At 40.0% G+C, this 24,978-nt stretch overlaps 1 protein-coding gene across 7 annotated transcripts in view; it reads left to right on the forward strand.

Annotated features, from left to right (window-relative positions):
• CLTCL1 (clathrin heavy chain like 1) overlaps window positions 1-24,978 on the forward strand; it is a 110,339-nt gene that overhangs the window by 13,971 nt on the left and 71,390 nt on the right. For 4 of the 7 annotated variants that reach the window (XM_045535186.1, XM_045535187.1, XM_045535193.1 and 1 more), the window contains exons 2-3: window positions 1,727-1,934; window positions 15,869-16,137. In XM_045535186.1, the coding sequence (XP_045391142.1) occupies window positions 1,727-1,934; window positions 15,869-16,137 (477 nt within the window). Of the gene's footprint in view, window positions 1-1,726; window positions 1,935-15,868; window positions 16,138-24,978 lie in introns of those variants that run through there. The other 3 variants (XM_045535190.1, XM_045535191.1, XM_045535192.1) reach the window with 3 other exon arrangements.

A 24,978-nucleotide genomic window follows, 5' to 3' on the forward strand; every position in this document is an offset into this window, starting at 1 on the left:
ATCACCACTGTATTTCCAGAGCTTCTTGTCTTCCCAACTGAAACTCTGTACGCATTAGACAATAACTTCCTAGTCCTCCCTTAATCTTGATCAAAACGTTGAGCTGTTAGTAAGTAGATGAATCAATTAGAAAGGATATTCTGTGTGTCTTCTCACAACTTACAAGAGTAACATATGTGTGTGTTCAAACAACATAAACATACAAGCAGTGAAAAGAGAAAGGCCCCCATGCTCTGGAGATAACCAGTGGCAGATCTGGTGTGTACTCTTCCAACCGTGAGAAAGTATGTTCTTCAGAGGAGCGACTGAAGATAGCCCTTCAGCGTAACTGAAAGAGCAGTAGAACGCGGGCTGCTCCCAAAGGACGGGAATGCCGTGTTCTCTACCCGAAACTTACTTTCTGTCAAGGTCACGTACAGCCTGTGACTTCTTTGAAGAAGAGGTCTTTGCAGCTGATTGTTTTTACCTCTTGATCGTCGGGACAGTTACTGTAAATAATATTAATTCAAGGTTGAAAGGGCTGTTGCTGGGTGGGTATTCCTTCAGTAGTGAGTTTTCCTTTTGACTTAATTTCAGCCCAAATTATTTTGGGGGATAAAAAATAAAAATAAAGGCACCTGTAGATAGGTTGGGGTAGGGGAATTTATAGAAATAAGCGTGGTTCTTTATAGAGGTAGTGTACTTTTTTTTTTTTTTTTTTTAAGACAGAGTCTCATTCTGTCACCTGGGCTAGAGTGCAATGGCATCAGCCTAGCTCACAGCAACCTCAAACTCCCGGGCTCAAGCGATCCTACTGCCTCAGCTTCCCGAGTAGCTGGGACTACAGATGCGCACCACCACACGCGGCTAATGTTATACATTTCTTGAGCACGTGTTTTCTCAGGGTTTTGTGAAACCCTGGGAGAACACATGCTCAGTAAGTGTATTTCACATATGCACTATCACTTATCTTGAAAAGTGAAAACTGTTTCTAGACCTAAAATTTGTGAATGCCAAATCCCATTAACAGGACTTTATTCAGTCCAGGCACTGTGTTTAAGGTGGCCTTTGAGAAAGGCACCTAGTTTCAGTTTATGCAAGTAGAAACAATCCATCTACTTTGGAAGATGTGCTAAACCTGCTTTTTTAGTAACCTCAGACTCACCAAGAAATATTCACACTGACTTAGAAATTCATTTAAATCAGATTTAGACAGACTTGATGATATCTAGGAAAGTGTTTAAGCAAAAACTGATGGCTAGTTCTTTGTTCTTGTTTGCCATTTGGAGAAACCAGTTTCTGGGTTTTCTCCCTGTCCCTCCCTCTCCCTGCCTTCCCCTCTGCAAGACCTCTTTGCCGCTGAAGCTCTTCTCAGTGATGGGCTTATTGTGACACCTTCTCTGGTGGTGTTCTCCTGTGGGCTTCCCCAACTCTTCTCTTCCTGTCTGTATCACTTGTGTCACCTTTCACACTCCCTGCTGTTATCCTTATTTATTGCACAAGTCTCATCACCCCCGTTGTAGCCCCTTGAGAGCTGACTCACAGGCTTCTGTTGGTCTGTGGGCTGGATCTGTTGAAGCTGTAGAAAGGCAAGCCAGCATTGGCCTCGGATGTTTACCTAATGTTAACTTATTTCTAAACTTTTGTTTACCTTTTCCTCCTGTTTCTATTAGACTTTGCTAATGGCTACAGCTAATTCATTTTAGGGGGAAAACTTAATTTAATCAAATGCTTCTTTTCTCTTTAGCTCCAAAACCTTGGAATTAATCCAGCCAACATTGGATTCAGCACACTGACCATGGAATCTGACAAGTTCATATGTGTCCGAGAGAAGGTTGGTGAGCAGACACAGGTAGTGATCATTGACATGAGTGACCCAATGGCACCAATCAGACGGCCCATCTCTGCAGAGGGTGCCATTATGAATCCAGCCTCTAAGGTGATAGCTCTGAAAGGTAAACCTGATGGGATTGTCAGAAAGGAATTTTACCTCACTTTAATTGCTTTGTCACCTTATATATTAGACAAGTATCATCAATAGTATTCAACTTAATTCTGAAAGTTTTGGCAAAAGCTATGTCTAGTGTATCCTAATAAGAGGCCCCTGAGCACCAGATCTCCTTTGTAACTGTTAGGGTAGGAAAGGCTAGTAGGTGCTCACAGCGCTGGAGAAGAAAGATTTCTCGGGCAGAGATTAAGATATAAAAGTAAAATTTATTTTATCCTTCTTAGAAGAGAGACAGAGAGAAGGCAGGGGGAAGAGAGCAGGGAGATGGCATGGCATCCCTTACCCGCAGCAAGGCCAAGTAGTTCGCTGATTTTAAGGGGAAAAAAGAAGAAAAAAAAATAGTGATGGCTGTCAGTTGATAACAAAAGCAGCAGCAGGTAGATAACAAAAACTACAAGGATGTTAAAGTCCAAGACTTGGTTTCCTGCCTTTCCTTGGAGAAGGGATTATCACAGGAGATATGACTGTGTCCTCAAGAGATGGTTGAGGCTTGGAGCTTGTTCTCTTGCTGTTTACTCAGGAACTCTGTAAAAGCAGATTCTAAAAAAAACAATTTTGAAGGAGAGAGATTTACATCTCTTTTCTGTCCATTCAGCTCTTTCTAGAAGTTGTGCAAAACAGAACTCCTGCAGGGTACCTGTTTGTGAGAGAGTGCATAGGATTGATCTTTAACTTTTACTGGGGAAATTGTAGGGTTAGGTATTTTCCTGTTATTTTTGCAAGGCCGTCCCTTTCATTAACATCACCCATAGTGCCAGACACACAGAGAGGAAGTGACTGCCCAGGACCTTGTCCTAATGTGTCTGGGAACGCGTGACAGCGCTGTGTGTGTGTGTGTGTGTGTTCCCGGGGTGAGCTGTGTGGCCCTGCCCAAGGCCTGCTGTGGTGGTGCTCCAGTTGTCCTGGGACACAGGCCCAGAGGTTTTCCCCTCGTGAAACACATCAATGAGAGGAGAGCTGATAATAGAATTTCACTTCCCTGAACTCAGGGAACCTCAGGTGCTTGAAACCGTTTAGCTGCCTTAAGAAATATAAAATCTTTTCATATTGCCTTGATTTGGGAAACGAAAGGATTATGTATATAGTGGACTTGTTAATGTTTTAAGTGAAATGCACTATCACTTACCTTGAAAAGTGAGAACTGTTCCTAGACCTACAATTTGTGAATGCCCAATGTTAGCATTGACTAGGCTTTTATTTTTTTACAGAAATAGTGTCTACTTTATCATTTCAATAAATAGAAGGACATCTGGAAGTTAAGACCTTTCTGTTTAAAAAGAAATAGCTAACATTCTTTTATTCAAAAGGATCTTTGTTCTGTTACCTACTCTACCTTTTCCCTTGCAATCTTACCAAAGTATTTTTTGTAACTATTTTTGTAATAGTGTAAACTATTTTAATTGAAAAACGTATTATAATATATGGATTAATAAAGATTCTTTTCTATTTCTCTGACTTTGTTACTTCCCCTTGGCTGTTTTTGATGGAATATTCACCTTAGTAGTAGTGTTGCTTTTTCTGCATTTTGTATTGGTGCAGTAATTTGAAGAGATTTTATCTAGCATGTTGTTTGCTGTTTGATATTCTCAGCAGGTTTCAGAAATGACCTGCATTTTAGTCTTCCTGGTTCTCTAGAACAGTTCTCTTTAACACCGTGTGGTGTGGATCTCCCGGTGTGTGTGTGTGTGTGTGTGTGTGTGTGTGTGTGTGTGTGTGTTGGTGGGTGGTGGGGAGTAGAAAGAACACGGTGTTTAGGTGTTAATCCGATCCAGCCAGACACCCCTGGGAACACACCTACCGTTGAACAGTGTGTGTTATTACTGGTTGCAGTGAGAGAGGACACACACCGTGGGGCCCTAGGGAGTGGCTCAGTAAGAGGGTTTCGGAAGAAATTTTTATAGGATTTGTGCTTTGGTTGGATGATTTGGAGGGTGGTCTAGGGAGGCAGGGGTTTGCTATAGATTGGATGCTGTCAGAAAGTGGGGGTAACTTTATGATTGGGTATCTCAATAAATCTTACCTATAAGGAAGGGAGGACTGGCCTGAGGATAAAGCTGTAGTTAGTAAAGAGTTAGCAGTCACTCATTTTAGCTGAGAGAGAGGAGTGTTGGTATTTTGTGGGTTGCTTAGACAGAATTCTGAAGCAGCCTGCTCTCTCTCTTTATCATGGTCTCAGAGGGCCCTGGCCTGAGGCTGGTGTTTTCTGAGAGGGTGTATGTCCAGCCGGAGAACAGCATGGACTGACTGTGAGTGCCGGGCCTCCTTTGAGACGCCAGGCACTGCTCCTTTTGTTGTTGTTTCTTTCTCAGTGTTCACATGATTCACCTTAACTATAACAGTGTTGTGCGATGTATTCTTTTATGTAGAGAAATGTGAGGCTCTGGCACCAAAGAGATATAATTTTAAGGCTTTATGCCATTTTTACTACAATCCTCTGGCCATAAGGATGATCTTGGATCCTTGTAGTACAAATCATTGGCAAGTGGAGGATATACAGTGTGTTTTAAAGGCCCTAGACCAAAAATGAGGAAAACTGCCTTCTAAAAAAAAATTTAATTGAGTTGCCGGTGAGCTCTGCAGAGTGCTTCTGTCCCTTCACACTTCCACTGGCTCACAGGTGCCCGCGTGGGAGCAGGGATGGTGGGGCCTCACCTGCTATCTCAGGATTCTTCCCATTCTGACTGGTGACGGTTTGTAATTGGAAAGGTGCTCTTCATGAGCTGGACCTCCTTTTTAAAAAAGGGCTACGTCCACCTCTGCAGTCTGTCCACGTGCCTGCCATGAGCTGCTCAGGGGTGCTCAGCCCATGTCTGCTGCCAGAAACCTGGAGCAGACACGCTTACCCTAGTCTCACTCAAACTTCTTTCCCTGCTGATGGATTTGTGGTGAATTTTTTTTTTAATTTATTTTTTTTTGAAACAGTGTCTCACTCTGTTGCCCAGGCTAGAGTGCCGTGGCGTCAGCCTAGCTCACAGCAACCTCAAACTCCTGGGCTCAAGTGATCCTCCTGCCTCAGCCTCCCAGGTAGCTGGGACTACAGGCATGTGCCACCATGCCCGGCTAATTGTTTTTTATATATATTTTTAGCTGTCTATATAATTTCTTTCTATTTTTAGTAGAGACGGGAGTCTTGCTCTTGCTCAGGCTGGTCTCGAACTCCTGAGCTCAAACAATCCACCCACCTCGGCCTCCCAGAGTGCTAGGATTACAGGCGTGAGCCACCGCGCCCGGCCTGTGGTGGATTCTTTAAAACCAGAGATACATTTTTGCTCTTTACCCAAAGAGCATGAAGTGGTAGAGTTGCATCTGCTGCTTGTCCTTTTAAAGGAGCATTGATAGCTTAACTGAGCCTTTGGCAGACTGCCTGCTTCTTGTACAGCCCGTAGAATAAGAGTAGTTTTTATAAAGAGTTGTAAAAACAAAGCAGACAAATATGGGACAGAGATTTTATATGTCCCGTTATAGAAAAAGTTTGCAGACACCTTGCATTACTGGCCCCAGTATGATATTCCCATTTTTATTAGGAAACATTGCCATTTGAGTACTTATATGTGTTTCTTTTTACAAACTTTACCTTTTTCTCCTTAATTTTTAGAAGTAGATTGAGTGTAGGCTAACCTAGAGCCAGCGCAGCTGAGCTCAGGGGAGGAGGGGAGAAACGGTGGTGGCGCACTCCTCCCTTGACTACTTACTAACAAATCTGACTTTAAGTGGTTTCCAAAGGAGGTTGGTCCTTTTTTTCCCCCTTTTTGTGATGCTATGCCTCATATAACACCTATTCTTTTAAACCAGTCTGAGGACAACTTGACAAATTTTCAAGCTAGAGGAAATTCTGTCTTGTGATTCAAGGCTATTTGAAATTAAAAGGTACCCCATCCTGTAGTTGAACTTTTAGTCTAGTCTTTTTACCTTTTTCTGATTGTGTTGTTTGGGCATAATTTATATACCGTAGTATTCAGCCCTTCTAAGTATACGGTACAATGATTTTTAGTGAATTTATAGAGTTGTGGAACCATCACCATGATCTAGTTTTAGAACATGTCCAGCACCCCAGAAAGTTCCCTCATGCCTGTTTCAGCTGTCTCCTACCTCCAGCCCTAGGCAGCTACTGATCTGCCTTTTTTCTCAAAAGATTTGCTTTCTCTAGACATTTCAAAGAAATGGAACCATATCATGTGTAGTCTTTTACATTTGGCTTCCCTTACTTAGACAGTGTTTTTGAGGTTCACCCATGTTGTATCATGTGTCAGTAGTTCCTTTTTATTGCTGAATAGTATCCCATTGTATGGGTATGCCACATGTTGTTTCTCCATTCACCAGTTGATGAACATTTGGATTGTTTCCAGTTTTGGGCTATTAAGAATATTACTGCTGGCCAGGTGTGGTGGCTCATGCCTGAATCCCAGAGCTTTGGGAGGCCAAGGTGGGAGGGTGGGAGGATCACTTGAGGCCAGGAGTTCAACAAGACCAGCCTGGGCAACATAACGAGACCCCGTCTCTACAAAATATTTAAAAATTAGCAGAGCATGGTGATGCCCACCTGTAGTCCCAGCTACTCAGGAGGCTGAGGTGGGAGGATCACTAGAGCCCAGGTGTTCAAGGTTGCAGTGAGATAAGATTGAACCACTGGGCCATGCAACACCTATAATCCTAGCACTCTGGGAGGTCAAGATGGGAGGATTGCTTGAGCTCAGGAGTTCCAGACCAGCCTGAACAAAAGTGAGACCCTGTCTCTACAAAAATTAGGAAAATTAGCCGGGTGTAGTAGCGTGTGCCTATAGTCCCTGAGCTACTCAGGAGGCTGAGGCAGGAGGATTGCTTGAGGCCAGGAGTTTGAGGTCGCAATGAGCTATGATGATGCCACTGCACTCCATCCAGGATGACAGAATGAGATTCTGTCTCAAAAAAAAAAAAAAGATTGCATCACTGCACTCCAGCCTGAGACAGAATGAGACTCTGCTGGGCACAGTGGCTCACGCCAGTAATCCTACCATTCTGGGAGGCCAAGGAGGAAAGATTGGGTGATTGAGGTCAGGAGTTTGAGACTAGCCTTAGCAAGAGCGAGACACCCCCTCTCTACAAAAAATAGAAAAGTTAGCTGGGCATGGTTGTGCATACCTGTAGTTTCAGCTACTTGGGAGGCTGAGGCAGGAGAATCACTTGAACCCAGGAGCATGGGGTTGCATGATGATGCCACTGCACTCTAGCTTGAGCAACAAAGTGAGAACCTGTCTTAAAAATAATAATAATAATAATAATAATACTGCTGCTAATGAGCACTTACCTACAAGTCTTTGTGTGGACATAATATTTTCATTTCTTTTGGGTAAAGTAGAATTGCTGGATCACATGGCAAATTTGTTTAGCTTTTTAAAAAACTGCCAAGCTAGGCCGGGCGCAGTGGCTCACGCCTGTAATCTTAGTACTCTGGGAGGCCGAGGCGGGTGGATCGTTTGAGCTCTATTCAATTGTCCCAGCACTGTTGGTTGAAAAGACTGTCTTTCACCTTATCTTGGCTCCTTTGGTGAAAATTAATAGACCGTAAATATAAAGGTTTATTTTTGGACTCCCAATTCTGTTCCATTGATCTGTGTGCCATCCTCATGCCAGTTACTTGATTTCCTGATTGGTGTAGCTTTGTAGTAAGTTTGAAATTAAATAGTGTTGGTACTCTAACTTTGTTTTTTTTTTTTTTTTGAGACAAAGTCCCACTCTGTCACCCTGGCTAGAGTGCCATGGCATCAGCCTAGCTCACAGCAACCAAACTCCTGGGCTCAAGCAATCCTTCTGCCTCAGCCTACCAAGTAGCTGGGACTACAGGCATGCACCACCATGCCCAGCTAATTTTTTCTATATATTTTTAGTTGTCCAGCTAATTTCTTTTTATTTTTTAGTAGAGAGGGGGTCTCGTTCTTGCTCAGGCTGGTTTCGAACTCTTGAGCTCAAACGATCCGCCTGCCTCAGCCTCCCAGAGTGTTAGGATTACAGGCGTGAGCCACCGCGCCCAGCCTAACTTTGTATTTTTGAAAATAGTTTTGAAACTAGATCCTTTGAATTTCCACATAAATTTTAGGTTCAGTTTGTGAATTTCTACAAAAAGCCTTCTGGGATTTTGATAGGGATTACATTGAATTTATCAATCAATTTGGCAAGAACTGCTATCTTGACCATATTAAATCTTCCAGTCACTTAACGTCTCTGTGTTTAGGTCTTTAATTTCTTTCAGTGATATCTTGTGCATTCAGTATACAAATCCTACTTCTTTTTTTTTTTTTTTAATTTTAAAGTAAGGCAAGCATGAAACTAAGTTTATTGAGAACGGACAAGATAGGTTTACAAGAGCAAGAGCAGGATACATTCGCCATACACGACCCCTCTGTTGTAACAAAATGGCCCCTGCACTTCTTTTGTTAAATTTATTACTATTTTTTTCTTTTTAGATGTTTTTATATACAGAATTACTTTCTTTTATGTTTATTTGTGGATTCCCACAAGTGCCCAGGGGATTCCTAAGATACTGTCTTAATTTTATTTTTGGATTGTTTCTTGCTATATATAGAAATGTAGTTGATTTTTGTATATTTGTCTATATCCTGTGCACTTGTTAAACTTATTTATTAATGCTTTAGTTTTTAGTGGATCCCCTGGCATTTTCTGTAGACCATATATATTATCTGTGAATAGATAGTTTTACCTCTTCCTAATTTGGATTCTGTTGATTTTATTTGTTTGAACAATGCATTGACTAGAGTGTCCAGTACAGTGTCAAATAGAAGTGGCAAGAATGTATGTCTTTGACTTATTTCTAATCTTAGGGGGAAACATTTAGTCCTTCACAATTGAATATGATGTTAACTGTGAGTTTGGGGTAGATAAACCCTTTAGCAAATTGGAGAAGTTCTGTTCTGTTACTATTTTGTTTAGAGTTTTTATCATGAAAAGGTCTTGGATTTTGTTGTACTTTTTCTATCTGTTAAGATGATCACATTGTTTTTGTTCTTTATTAGTGTGGTATATTACATGAATTGATTATTGGATATTAAATCAGCCTTGCATTCCTGTAGTTAAACCCTTTTGGTCATGGTGTATAATTGTTTTTATATTTTGTTAGATTTGGTTCACTAATATCCTAAGGATTTTTTTGTTATTTTTGTAATTGATCTTGGTTTTTCTTTTGTTGTAGTATCTTTGTGTGACTTTGTTATTAGGTGAATGTTGGCCTTAGAGAATGAAGTGAAAAGTGATCCGTCCTCTGTTTTCTGAAAGAGTTCGTGAAGGACTTGTTATTTCTGTCTTCTGTAAGTATTTGATAGAATTTAATAAAAGCCTTCTGGTCCTAGAGTTTTCTTTGTAGGAAGATTTTTCATTACTAATTCAACTTCTTTGCTTGCTATAAATCTGTTTGGATTTTCTGTTTCTTATGTGAGTTTTGGTAATTTGTATCTTTCTAGGAATTTATTCAAGTCAACTAAGTCTTCTTATGTGTTGACATAAAATTTTTCATAGTATTTCCTCATAATCCTTTTAATTTCTTTAGGGCTAGCATTGATATCCTTTCTTTTATTCCTGATTTTGGTAATTTTTGTCATCTTTTTTTTGAGACAGAGTCTTGCTCTGTCACCCCAGATAGAGTGCAGTGGTGTCATCATAGCTCACTGCAACCTCAAACTCCTGGACTCAAGCAATCTTCCTGCCTCAGCCTCCCAAGTAGCTGGGACTACAGGCTCACACACCACCACATCCAGCTGTTTTTTCTATTTTTAATAAAGATGGTATCTCACTCTTGCTCAGGCTGGTTTTGAACTCCTAACCTCAAGCAATCTTCCCACCTTGGCCTCCCAGAGTGCTAGGATTACAGGTGTGAGCCACTGTGCCCAGCCTCTTTTTTTTCTTCACGAGTAACTACAATTTGTCAGTTTTCTTTATTGTTTTGACAAACCTTGGCTACAGCAAGCTATGTGCAAGCTGCTCCAGGAACACATGCACAGTGGCCTGCCATGTACTTTCTTTGTTAAAAAATTTAGTGTACCAATCTAATTCTTCTGAATTTTCTTTTTACTGTTTTATGTATGTGTGTTTAATGTTTGCTCTGGGGTTTACAAAATGCATCCTAACTTGTCACAAACTATTTCAGATTAATATTAACTTAATTCTGTTAAAGTATAGAAATTTCACTCCAGTATAGCTCCATTCCCTTCCTGCTTTAGCCTCCTGAGTAGCTGAGACTACAGGCACTCATCACTGTGCCTGGATAATTTTTTTACTTTTTGAAGAGATGGGGGTCTCACTATGTTGCCCAGGCTGGTCTGGAACTCCTGGTCTCAAGTGATCCCCCCACCTTTGTCTCCCAAAGTGCTACGATTACAGGTGTGGACCACCGTGCCCAGCTATTATAGGTTTATGTGATATCATTTATTGAAGTTAAGAGAAGTAGTGAGAAAGATATATTTATGGAGTCTTTATGTAACTAACATATTTATCATATCCAGTGCTGTTCATTTCTTCCAGTGGATTTGAGTTCCTATCTTAGTCCGATCTGATTATAACTTGTTTACCATAAGCTGTTAGTGCCTGAAGACAGTGCGAGTTTAACATTTACCATATAGTCAAGATAGCAAAAGTAGTTCACACCTAAATTATATTCAGAAGCAATTGTCTTATACATTTATATAGTATAAACTTAAGTTAGTGTGTAGTTATAACTAAATTTAGAACTCTTTTAAGGCAGCAAGCCTTTGTCGTACTAATCACGTGTTTTGGATATAAATTGCATCAAATTTCACCAGTGAGTTGCTCCTTTTCTTTAAATTCAAGAGGTCATCTTATTTATTGCCCAGTTATATCATGATGTTATTTAAAGCTTACCTTGGCAACAGCAGCCTCATTTCTCAAATTGTATTAATAGTTAAACACCAATTTTACTGGTACATAATAATATCCTAATGATAAGGCTTGCTGAGCAACTTGGCAAAATAACTAGATAGGCAAATTTACTCTTTTTTCTAGCTGTGTGACTCAGACATAGTACCTCAAAAAAAGCCAGATCTGAGAATAATGCTGCTGTGAACATGAGTGTACAACTGCCTTTTTGAGATCTTGCTTTCAGTTCTGTGGGGTCTATACCTAGAAGGAAAATGGCTGGGTCATATGTTAATTCACTTTTAGTTTTTTGAGGAATTGCTGTAGTGTTTTCCATAGTGGCTGTACCATTTTACATTCTCATCAATAGTGTACAACATTCCAATCTTTTCACATCCTTGCAACTTGTTATTTTAGTTTTATTTATTTTTATAGTATAGCTATAGTATAGCCATGCTAACGAGTGTGAGATGTTATCTCATTGTGGTTTTTATTTGCATTTCTCTAATGATTAGTGATGTTCAGTATCTTTTTACTGTGCTCATTGGCCATTTGTATATCTTCTTTGGAGAAATGTCTATTCAAGTTTTACCCATTTTTTAACTGAGTTATTTTTGTTCATTTGTCATCAAGTTGTAGGCATTCTTTATATTCTGGATATTAACCCCTTATCGGATATATGATTTTCATATACAGGCATACCTTGAAAATATTGTGGGTTGGTTCCAGACCACTGCAGTAGAGTGAGACACACAAATTTTTTGATTTCCCAGTGCATATAAATGTTATGTTTACACTATAATGTAGATTAAGTGTACAGTAACATCATGTTTTTAAAAAATGTAATGTACATACCTCAATTAAAAAATACTTTATTCCTGCCAGGCACGGTGGCTCATGCCTGTAATCCTAGCACTCAGAGAGGCCGAGGTGGGCAGATTGTTTGAGCTCAGGAGTTTGAGACCAGCCTGAGCAAGAGCGAGACCCCGTCTCTACTAAAAAATAGAAAGAAATTATATGGACAGCTAAAAATCTATATAGAAAAATTAGCCAGGCATGGTGGCGCATGCCTGTGGTCCCAGCTACTCAGGAGGCTCAGGCAGGAGGATCGCTTGAGCCCAAGAGTTTGAAGTTGCTGTGAGCTAGGCTGACACCACAGCACTCTAGCCTGGGCAACAGAGCGAGACTCTGTCTCAAAACAAAAAAAAAATAATACTTTATTCCTAAAAAATGCTAATGATCATCTGAGCCTTCAGCGAGTTATAATCTTTTTGCTGGTGGAGAGTCTTGGCTCAATGTTGATGGGGGTTGACAGATCAAGGTGATTTTGCTAAAGATTGGGTTGACTGGCAATTTCTTAAAATATAACATTAGTGAGATTTGCTGGATGGATTGACTCTTCCTTTCATGAAAGATTGCTCTGTAGCATATGATCCTGTTTGATAGTATTTTGCCCACAGAATTTCTTTCAAAATTGGAGTCAATCCTCTCAAACCCTGCGTCTGCTTTGTCAACTAAGTTTAAGTGCTATTCTAAATCCTTTGTTGTCATTTCAACAGCGTTCACAGCATCTTCACCAGGGGTAGATTCCATCTCAAAAAGCTCCTTCCTTTGCTCATCCCTAAGAGGCAACTCCTCATCTGTTCAAGTTTTACATGGAATTGCAACAACTCAGTCCCATCTTCAGGCTCCACTTCTGATTCTAGTTGTCTTGCTATTTCTATCCTCTCTGCAGTGATTTCCTCCAGTGAAGGCTTGAATTCTTCAGTGTCATCCATGGGGGTTAGAATCTACTTCTTCCAAACTCCTGTTAATGTTGCTATTTTAACCTCCCATGAATCATGAATGTTCTTAATGGCACCTAGAATGGTGACTCTTTTCCAGAAATTTTCCTCTACATCAGCAATGAGGCTATTTTGCTTTCTTATCATTCATGTGTTCATGTTCACAGGAGTAGCACTTTTAATTTCCTTCCAGAACTTTTCCTTTGCATTCACAACTTGGCTGTTTGGTGCAAGAAGCCCAGCTTCAGCCTGTCTCAACTTTTGACATGCCTTCCTCACTAAGCCTAATCATTTCTAGCTTTTGATTTAAAGTGAGGGCCATGTGACTGTTCCTTTCACTTGAACACTTAGAGGCTATTGTAAGGTTATTAATTGGCCTAATTTCAATATTGTTGTGTCTCAGGGAGTAGGGAGCCCCCAGGAGAGGGAGGGGAATGGGTCAATGGCCAGTTGGTGGAGAAGTCAGATCACACATACAACATTTGTCAGTTGTGTTCACTGTCTTATATGAGTGTGGTTTGTGGTGCCCTAAAACAATAGTAACATGAAAGATCAGCGAACACAGATCAGCGTAACAGATACAATGAAAAAGTTTGAAATATTGTGAGAGTTAACAAAATGTCACTCAGAGACACGATGTGAACACATGCTGTTGGAAAAATGAGGCTGATAGACTTGCTTGATGCTGGGGTGCCCACAAACCTTCAATCTGTAAAAAAATGCAATCTACAACACACAATAAAGCAAGGTATGCCTGTATTTTCTCCCATTCTGTGAGTTACTTTTTCACTCTTTTGTGCCCTTTGATGCAGTCCATTTTGTTTATTTTTTGCTTTTGTTGCCTATGCTTGTATTGTCATATCCAAAAAGAGTTGTTGCCAAATCCAGTGTCATGAAGCTTTTCCCCTGTTTTATAGTTTTAGTTTTTATGTTTAAGTCTTTCATCAATTTTGAGTTAATTTTTGTGTATGGTGTAAGGTAACGGTCCAGTTTCGTCCTTTGGCAGGTGGCTATCCCGTTGCTACACCATCATTCGTTGAAGAGTATTCTTTTTCCCATTGAATGGTCTTGGCACCCTTGTCAGAAATCATTTGATTATATCTGTGAGGGTTTATTCATGGGTTCTCTATTCTGTTCCATTGATCTGTATGTCTTTATTCCATTACCATACTATTTTGCTTACTACAGCTTTGTAGTAAGTTTTAAAATCAGATAATATGAGCTCTCTAATTTTGTTAATCTTTTCCAAGATTATTTTGGCTATTGAGGTCCTCTGAGATTCTGTATGAATTTTAGGATGGATTTTTCTATTTCTGTAAAAATGTGTTTGGGCCTATTGAGTTTTATGGGGCACTTTTGTCAAATCATTTGATCGTAAGTGCATGAAGCTATGTTTTATTAATCTGTATGTCTATCCTTATAATGATAACACAGATTCTATAGCTTTATAATGTCTTGAAGTCAGGTATTATAAGTCTTCCAACTTTCCTTTTTCCAAAATTGTTATGACTATTCTCTGTCCTTTGCATTTACATATTCATTTTATCATCAGTTTCTTTTCTACCAGAAGAAAAGATGCTAGGATTTTGATTGGGATTGCATTGAACCTATAGCTCAGTTTGGGGAAAATGACATTTTAGTGATCTTAAGTGTTCTGACCCATGAACATGGTATGCCCCTTCTTTTATTTAGGCCTTTAATTTCCTTCAGGCATGTTTTATAGTTTATGGTGTAGAGGCTAACTTATCTTGTATAAATTCATTTCTAGATGTTTCTGGTGGTGTTATAATTTTTTTTTATATTTTATTTCCAAATTGCTGCTAGCATCTCAAAATTAATTTATTTGTACATTGACTTTGTATCCTGCAGCATTGCTATAGTCACCTATTAGTTCTAATAGTTGTTTTTTAGATTTGTAGATTTCTTTCTTTTTTTTTTTGAGACAGAGTCTCGCTTTGTTGCCCAGGCTAGAATGAGTGCCGTAGCGTCAGTCTAGCTCACAGCAACCTCAAACTCCTGGGCTTGAGCGATCCTACTGCCTCAGCCTCCCAAGTAGCTGGGACTACAGACATGTGCCACCATGCCCGGCTAATTTTTTTTCTATATATATTTTTAGTTGGCCAGATAATTTCTTTCTATTTTTAGTAGAGATGAGGTCTCGCTCTTGCTCAGGCTGGTCTCGAACTCCTGACCTCAAGCGATCCACCCGCCTCGGCCTCCCAGAGCACTAGGATTACAGGCGTGAGCCACCACGCCCGGCCTAGATTTGTAGATTTCTTAACATTTTCTTTGTAAATAATTATATTATCTGTGAATAAAGACAGATTTACTTCTTTTTTTGATCCTAATGTCTTTTACTTTTCTTGCCTTCTCACAATAGCTGTGTTATCTAGTGTAGTGTCAAAAAGAAGTGTCTGAGAAATAATCTTTGCCTTGTTCCCCATCTTAATGGGAAACAATATGTTAATATTTCATGTTAGCTCTAAGTTTTGCATAGATTCCAAAATCAGAACTCAGCTTCTTGCTTCTGGTGGAAACAATATGGGTCTCTTGCCAGAGGATGGATGCCAAAGCCTTTCGTCTAGAAATGGGCTGTTCTACTGGATATTAGCCATGTGGTGCTGTTTAAATTTAAATTAAAGTTAGATAAAAGTAAAAGTTCAGTTTCAGAAATGTCTTGCTAGATATATTTTAAATGCTTCATGGCCACATATAGCTGATGTCTACTGTAATAGATGCTAATATAGAATATTTCCAACACTGCAGAAGATTCTATTTGATGGCACTGATCTAGAACTTAATACCAAGTAACCCTGATATATGGAGAAGTTGGTTTAATGTGAAGGGATGAGTTTGTCTCTCCTGAAAGTTGGAGACATCACACAGAAAGGATGTCTTATGTTTTTGCTGACTTATCCAAAAAAGTATTTTAAAACGAGATGAAACCAGTGTAAAACGATTTTTCTTGAGACTTGCTTCAGTAGAACTAATTTCTGATTGTCGTTCATAAATTCTATAAATATTCACACACTTTTACATTCTGCTGAGGAAGAATCTGATGCATAGGAGGCTTTTTCTCAATATGTAGATGTTGAAGTGTGGTTAATTACTGCTCAAGCGGCTTTTCCCCTGTTCATCAGATTAGCTTTCAGTAGTACAACTTAAAGTAATAGTAAAAGGATTCAGAATTAAGAGATTAAGAACTTGTATTTCAGATTTTTAATTTATCTTTCTCTAGCTGGGAAGACACTTCAAATCTTTAATATTGAGATGAAGAGTAAAATGAAGGCCCACACTATGGCGGAAGAGGTGATTTTCTGGAAATGGATTTCTGTGAACACTGTTGCCTTGGTGACTGAGACCACAGTCTACCACTGGAGCATGGAGGGTGACTCCCATCCCGTGAAGATGTTTGACAGACACGCCAGCCTGGCAGGGTACCAGATGATTCACTATCGGACCGACAAGAACCAAAAGTGGCTGCTGCTCGTTGGCATCTCGGCTCAGGTAAGCCTTGCCGCCTGCAGGCTGGTCTGATATAACTTAGAAGCCTGGTATTAGAGTGGAATGGTTAAGTCAATTGATGTTGGTACTGGTGTAAGGCAGAAGAAGTAGGCCTGGAACTGAAAGAAATAGAGATTACAAAGAAATCTGAACTCAGGCTCAAATAATCATTAATTCAGTTTGGGCTGTTAACCACTGTATTCTCTTAGGTTACTGATGTTCTTTCTAGAAGCTATTTCTGGCACAGCTTTGAGAAGTGAATTATTGAGGAATTTTATAGAGCAACTTGGAACTTACAGATTTATAAGAAGTATTCTTCAGGCTCTATTTTAAGGACTTAAGAGAATGTTACTGACTCATGTCATTTTGTAATGAAAGTAATATCTTTCTGTCCTCCTATTTTTCATTCCTGGTGCTAATCCAGTCACCAAATACTTAAGGACTACAGGATGTTTGGCACTTAGGATCTAGATCTTAATAACCAGTCATGAACATTGAATGGCCCTTCCATAGCCTAGTCAGCGCAGTATGTCTGCAGAGTTCTAGTAATCAAAGAGCTGTCAGATGTTTGAAGAGAGTACCTCAGAGAGCCTTCAACACAGGGGAATCTAAGCCGCATTTTATTAACTATAAAAGTGTACTTTGGAAGGAAACTGTGTATGCAAAGACATGGAACTAGAGAACGGCTGCTTCTGGGAGCATGGGCTCATCCACTGTGGTTGGTACTTGGAGGTAAGCATCGTGGCAGCTAGAGGGGCAAGACTGGGGGCCAGACTAAGGTGCGTGTTCTCTCTTACAGGCAATGGGATTTCTGTAGCAGGTTTTAAGTGAGAATGATGTAATTAATTTTCTTTCTTAGCAGCATTGAGGAATGGAAAAAATGCAATTGGTGATGTTGAGGGTAGACCACCATGGAGACTGGAGGCCAGGAGGCTAGTTGACAGAAACAGGAAGAAAGCCATGTAGTCTGCTCTGGATTAGAGGCACATATGAAACAGGTGAAGAACAAGCAGAAGGGGAAGGAACACTTCCTTCCACTCCGAGGTCTCTTCTCTGCATCCCCCAGGAGAAGTGAGGCATGTGTGACTTAGGTGAAGGGAGTGGCACTGCACTTGCATAGGGAGGCAAGACATGAGATGTTGGCTCCCTCACCCTGACGAAGGACGTCTGCAACACACAGCTAACATCTTAATGGCGTAAGGCTGAAAGCTTTACCCCAAGATCAGGAACAAGAAAGGGGTATCTGCTCTTGCTACTTCAGTTCGACATTGGACTAGAGATTCTTGTCTAGAAATTAGACAAGAAAAAGGTATAAAACGCATCTAGAAAATTCCTATTCTTGAACAGAAGAATTAAAGCTATCTCTGTTTGCCAATTGTTAGGTCCAGAGCCAAGAGAGACACACAAAGGCTCATGTGTAGCAAAATGCTGTTTATTTTGAGCATCTCAGTGCAGATGGGTGGAGGTGAAAAAGTGTCCACCATGAGGGAGGGGAGGCCTTGGGTTTACAGAGGATTTTTCTCAGGAGAGTGAGCAACACCTGCAGAGATAGGGGAGGGAATAGGTTCGTCCTCATCAGGGGGGTTAGGAATGAGCGTAGCTGCAGCTGCCTGTGGTCAAAGTTAGATTTACAACCTCGGACTCTCCAGACTCCTGCGGCTTTTGTTTCACAGGCTTTATGATATTTTTCTGGTTCCTACTCTAAGTAAACCTAACACCGATGACATGATCTTGTATATTGAAATATTAGAGAATCCAATAAAGAACTCTTAGAACTAATGAACAAGTTCAGTAGGTTACAGAATACAAGATCAATATACAAAAATCAGTTGTGTTCCTACGCACTTGCAATGAACAATCCAAAGATGAAATTAAGGCCGGGCGCAGTGGCTCACGCCTGTAATCCTAGCACTTTGGGAGGCCGAGGCGGGTGGATCCCTCGAGGTCAGGAGTTTGAGACCAGCCTGAGCAAGAGCGAGACCCCGTCTCTACTAAAAAAATAGAAATAAATTATCTGGCCAACTAAAATATATATAGAAAAAATGAGCCGGGCATGGTGGCACATGCCTGTAGTCCCAGCTTCTCGGGAGGCTGAGGCAGTAGGATCGCTTAAGCCCAGGAGTTTGAGGTTGCTGTGAGCTAGGCTGACGCCACGGGACTCACTCTAGCCCAGGCAACAAAGGGAGACTCTGTCTCAAAAAAAAAAAAAAAAGAAATTAAGAAAACAATTCCATTCATAATAACATCAAAATTAATAAAATACTTAAAATAGAATAAAATACTTAGAATCTCTTACTCTCAGCGGGAGATTGGTGGAGTAAAGACCTCTGAAAATCTACTTCTCCATAAAAGCAATGAGAAAACTGGTTAAACATTGTCAAAACCAACTTTCTCAGAATTCTGGAAGTTAACCACAGGCTTGCACAAATCCAAAGAACTTTTATTTGAGACAACTGGCTGTATTTCAGAATCTCAGAAAATTGTCTGTATTTCAGGATCTCAGAAAATTGCTATATAGCAAGTAAAAAAAGAAAATTAAAAACCTCAAGGCTCCCCCCAACTCCTTATGCAAAAGGGAAAGTAAAGGCCTACGGCCCCACAGATCATTCAGGCAATTTCTTACTGGGCCTCCATGAGCAAGGATGTGCAAATTGTAAGTTTAGGTCCACAGGCTATGTCTAGCACCTAAAACTAAAATTTATTTGATTCCAAATAAATGAATTGCAAGTTTATCTTTACAGGTAACAGAACAGAGACAAGACAGAATCAAACATTCTTCTACCTATCCAGGGACATCTATATAATTGACACTTCCTTCACTCCCTTTTTCTCTTATCATATTCGCCTTATCTTAGGTAAAGTGTAGGTTTTCCTGGGTCTCACAAGAGTGGAACCACTGTCTCATTACCGCTGCTCCCTGCCTTTTCTCTTTCTGTAGACCTTTAAATGCTGAAAACTTCCAGATTCCCCTTCAGAGAAAAAAAACAACCTCAGTTCTGTCTGCGGTTTGGTTCATGTATTTTCCTGGGTGCGTCCTTAACACTGGCTTAATAAACCTCCATTGACTGAGATGTTTGCCTCAGTTACTTATTTGGGTGGACACGAGTTTGTGGTATTTTTAATTTGCCCTGTCCCCACCCCTCTGTCCAGCTGTGTGATAGCTTTGTACACCAAGAACCCTGCAGTTATGGTGAAATGCAGCAGCCCAACAGCCTCTGAAGGAGGTGGAATGGTCTGGAGCTTCCCAAAAGCACTATTCCCAGAAAAATATCATTATTTGACCTGTATGGAAGTTCCTTAGAAATGACCATTCAAAGGCCTTGTCTTTATTTGACTGGACTCAGAGCTTGTTCAGTGTGAACAGCCTGGTCCCCTGGGACATTTGAGATTGAACCATCATAGCAATTGTTTAACACATTAGCTGCCATGTGAGTTGTATTTAACTCACACTAGTTTTGAGCCCTGGGCCTCGGGAAGCATATGAAAACTTAATTTGCTGAAACAAAATTCAGTAAGTATGTCTTGAATCACATACAACTCAGTTGGCGTGCAGTATAAAAATTGATTCTGACGCCATGTGAGTTACATATAACTCATGCACAGAAAACAACAAAAAATAGCAAATTTTTCATTACATTTGAAAGGATTGTTTTGTTTTTGAAGTTTTTATTCTATTTTCATAATAAAACACTGTGGCCCCAGGGAAAGAAATTTTTTCTAGTGTGGCAGTCAGCGTGTTAACACCATAGCTGCCTTGAGGGGATGACAGCAGTTGGGGCAAACAAGACACTGCCCAAAAACTTAAATAGAAAAGCTGTGGAGTGTAAGTTCTTAAGGAGCTTTTAAAAGCTCAGACATATCCCTGGGGATCTCGGTGGCCACAGGCATGGACAGAGCTATACCTATGTCCAAAAGAACTGACCTTGAGGCTCTGTGGGAGCAGTGACTGACAACTAAGGCAGAACTTTAAGCTGCCTGCCCGAATGCTGAAGGCAGTCCCAACACGCACAGCCTTGCAGCAAAGGCCAAGGTTCAAGGCATTTGAAGGAGTATCTTTAAATCTTTAATTTAAATCTCTTTAAATCATGTATTGGCCAACTAACCAAGTAGAGACTTCAGTGACCACATATAACAAAGAATACAGACTTTACAGAATTAACTAAGGAAAGTTCCTAAACAAATAGCAACAGCAGATCTGTTACTGAAAGCTCAGCGTTTATCCTGGAGGCCACATCAGAAGAAGGAGAAAAAGTGGTTTAAGGAGCCAAAGGAGGAAAATGGTACTGTCCTCTCAAAATCAAAATTCTTGTACTTGAGCAGAAATACGGAGCTTTTAAAGGGAGGGCTCTCAGTTCTAGGCTATTGTCACTGGACTACAGTTAATGATTCTAATCTGTCTCATCTCTGCTGAAGACAAAGCCTGTGACCTCTGCCCACCTGGGAGGCCCACCCAGACCTTACAGTTCAGCTGAGCTGTCTCCTGTAGCACAAAGAACAAAGGACGTTCCCCTGCCCCTCCCAACTGCCCACCTGAGACAGGGATGCAGGCCTCAGTTTCCAAAAAGAGTGGGGGAAGCTGTGAAGAGACAGAAAACATCTTTTGCCGTTTTTTTTTTTTTTTTTCTCCAGGCCATTCCCTCTGTTACAAATCCAGGGATGGGGGGGAGTATCTGATTTCTTGAGTTATTAAGTTATATTATTTAAAATGTCCAATTTTCAACAAAAATTACAAGATATACAAAGAAACAAAGTATATAGCCCATAGCCCCGGAGGGAGGGGAAAAAAGCAGTAAATAGGCTGGGCGCGGTGGCTCACGCCTGTAATCCTAGCCCTCTGGGAGGCCGAGGCGGGTGGATTGTTTGAAGTCAGGAGTTCTAGACCAGCCTGAGCGAGACCCCGTCTCTACTAAAAATAGAAATAAATTATCTGGACAACTAAAAATATATATAGAAAAAATTAGCCAGGCATGGTGGCGCATGCCTGTAGTCCCAGCTACTCAGGAGGCTGAGGCAGTAGGATCACTTAAGCCCAAGAGTTTGAGGTTGCTGTGAGCTAGGCTGATGCCACGGCACAGACTCTAGCCCGGGCAACAAAGTGAGACTGTGTCTCAAAAAAAAAAAAAAAAAAAGCAGTAAATAGAAACTTCTGAGGAAGCCCAGACATAAGAGTTACTTTTGTTTGTTGGTTTGTTTGTAGACAGAGTTCAGTGTCATCATCATAGTTCACTGCAACCTCAAACTCCTGGGCTCAAGCAATCCTACAGGTGCCTGCCACCACGCCTGGCTGATTTTTTCTGTTTTTGGTAGAGATGGGGTCTCACTCTTGCTTGGGCTGGTCTCAAACTCCTGAGTTCAAGTGATCCTCCCGCCTCGGCCTCACAGTGCTAGGATTACTGGCAGGAGCCACTTTGGCAGGCCCAGAGTTACTTTTAAAGACTTTAAATCAGCTACTTAAAATACATTCAAAGAACCAATGGAAACCATGTCTAAAGAACTAAAGAGAAATATGAGAATTATGTCTCACCAAACAGGTAATATTGATAAAAAGATAGAAAGTATTAAAAAAAATAACAGCCTCGGAGATGTATGGGACACCATCCTGTGTGTAAAATGCACGTAATGGAAGTTCCAGAAGGAGAAAGAAAGAGAAAGAAAGACTATTTGAAGAAGTATTAGCCAAAAACTTCCCAAATATGATAAAAAAAAACATTAATCTACGCAACCAGGAGTCTCAAATAGATCCACACCTAGACAATAGCACAATCAAACTATCAAAAGAGAATCCTGAAAGCAGTGAGATGACATATTCAGAGTGCTAAAGGAAAAACAAACAGGAATTCTATCCTAAAACCAGCAAAAGGAGCCTTCAAAAAATGGAGAAATTAAGATATTCCCAGAACAAAAACAATCTGTGTCTCACGGCCCTGTTACCAAGCTCACAGTTCTTGGTCCTCGAATCAACAGAAATTGACACTACACCAAAAAAGGAATTTATACAGGCAAGGCTTTATGGGGGGTGGCTTTTGCTCAAACAAAAGGGAGACAGTGCTGGTTAAGGAGCAGCAAGACTGGTTGTCCAAACAAAGGGCTGGGGAACTTTTAAAGGGTAGAGAGAGCAAGTTTGACACCAGCATTGAAATCACAGCATGTAGAGGTGGAGTTTTGTTGGCAGCTGCCCATCCTGTGATCATGTTTCTTCATATACTGCGTGTCTCATTAGCATGTTAAATCTCTTCCCTTGGTTATGATTTTTAGTATTAAAATGAGCCAGAAGGTCTACCTGGGGCTGCTCCGATGGTTGCCAGGTCCTGTTAAAGAAAACAGAACTCCTTCTATTGAAGCTGGATGTTATTCATTTTCAAAGCTTTCGTTCAGTATTATAAGCAGACCTAAGCTTTGGTTTGTGGCTCAGGCAGATAGCCAAAGTCCACCACCTATACTGTCTCAGCCCTACCCTACAAGAAATTCTAAATAAAATTCTTCAGGTGCAAATGAAAAGACATAAGACAGTAAGTTGAATGCACATGAAGAAATAAAGAGCACTAGTATGAATACAGTTGTCCCCCCTTATCCCTGGGAATATGTTCTAGGACCCTCAGTGGATGCCTGAAACTGCAGGTAGTACTGAACCCTAAGGGATACTATGCTTTTTCGATCTGATAGCTCAGATGGCTGCTAAGTAACTAACAGGCTGGCAGTGTATACAGTGTGGATATACTGGACAAAGAGATGATTCACGTCCTGGGCAGGACATGAGATTTTATCATGCTCAGAACAGCATACAATTTAAAACATGAATTGTTTATTTTTGGAAATTTTCTTTTTTTGAGACAGGTCTCACTCTGTTCCCTGGGCTAGAGTGCAGCGATGTCATCATAGCTCACTGCATTCTCAAACTCCTGGGCTCAAGTGATCTCCTGCCTCAGCCTCCTGGGTAGCTGGGTCTACAGGTGTGCACCACCGTGCCCAGCTAATTTTTAAATTTTTTGTAGAGACAGGGTCTTGTTTTGTTGCTCAGGCTGTTCTTGAACTCCTGGCTTCAAGCAAACCTCTTGCTTCGGCCTCCCAATGTGCTAGGATTAGAGGCCTGAGCCACCGCACCCAACCTATTTCTGGAATTTTTCATTTAATATTTTGGGACCACAGTTGACCATGAGTAACTGAAACTGTAGGAAGTGAAACTGCAGATAAACAGGGACTACTTTAAATATATAGGTAACAATAAAAGACAGAGTATAAATGTATTTTTGTTTATAACTTTTTTCCCCTATTTGACTTAAAAGACAACTGCATAAAGCAATATTTGTAGATCTTTACTGATAGGCATATAATGTATATAAAGATATAATTTGTATGAAAATAATACTACAAAGGATTGGAGACGGAAAGGAGCTACGAAGAGAAGCTGTTGTGTACTGTTGAAATTAAATTGGTATTAATTCAAATTAGATTGTTATAAATTAAGGGTTAGTTGTAATCCCCAGGCAACCACTAAGAAAATAACTTTTAGAAAATGGTAAAAGAAATAACAAGTAAATTGAAATGATGCACTAGAAAATATCTAACACAAAAGAAGGCCATAATCAAGGAATTGAAAAACAAAAATTTACATAAGACATACAGAAAACAAATAACAAAATGGCAGAAGTAAATCAGGTCTTATCAATAATTACATTAAATGGATCAAACACTTCAATAAAAAGGCAGAGATTGGCAGAAAACTAAAAGTTCCAACTACATGCTATCTACAAGGGACACATTTTAGATTCAAAGACACAAATAAGTTGAAAGTAAAAGGATGGGAAAGATATACATGTAAACTGTATCCAAAGGAGAGCTGTATTAGCTGTACTAATATCGGACAGAATAAACTAAGATAAAATTGCTACTAAAAACTTATACATGAATGTTTATAGCAACATAATTTATGTAGCTAAAAAGTGGAAAGAATTCAAATGTCCATCAGTTGATAAATGGATAAATAAAAGGTATATGCATGCAATGGGATATTAATTTGGCAATAAAAATAAATGAAGTACCGACACATGCTATAACATGAGTGAACCTTGGAAATATTAAGCTAAGTGAAAGACATCAGTCACAAAACACCACATATTACATTATGTGTGATTCCATTTATGTGAAATGTTCAGAATAGTCTAATCTATAGACACAGAAAATAAGTAGTTGCTTAGGACTGGAGTTGGAGTGTGGGAGATGGGAGTGAGGATTGACTGCTAATAGGATTTCTTTTAAAGGATGCAATACTATTCTGTAATTACATTGAGGTGATAGTTGCACAGCCCTGTGGGTATACTAAAAAACATTGAATGGCATGTTTTAAACAGATGACTTATGTGGTATGTGAATTATATCTCAATAAAGCTTTTAAAAATACCCTTGGGAATTATGCCTCCGTACAAGGAAATCATCATGTTTGAAGAATGTAAAACAAAAAAGACTAAGTCACAAAGTTGCTTGTATGTGCTTTACTGACAAACTAAAAACCAACAAATAAAAAAATCCCAACCATTTAGCAACAACAAAAAACCCCATGGGCACAAGGATAGATATGTAGACCAATGGAAAAGAATCGAAAGTTCAGGAGTAAACCCATGCCTCTATGGCCAGTTGATTTTTGAAAAGGGTGTTAAGACTGTTCAATGGGGAAAGAATAGTCTCTTCAACAAATGGTGCTATGACAACAACAAAAGAAAAAAATAGATAATTTGGACCTCATTAAAATTAAAAACTGCTGTGCATCAAAGGATATCGTCAATGAAGTAAAAAGCCAAGCTGGGAGATAATGTTTGAAAATCATATATCTGATAAGGGTCTGGTATC

The sequence above is a fragment of the Lemur catta genome, chromosome 21 (genome assembly GCF_020740605.2).
Source record: "Lemur catta isolate mLemCat1 chromosome 21, mLemCat1.pri, whole genome shotgun sequence".
NCBI classification, from domain to species: Eukaryota; Metazoa; Chordata; class Mammalia; order Primates; family Lemuridae; genus Lemur; species Lemur catta.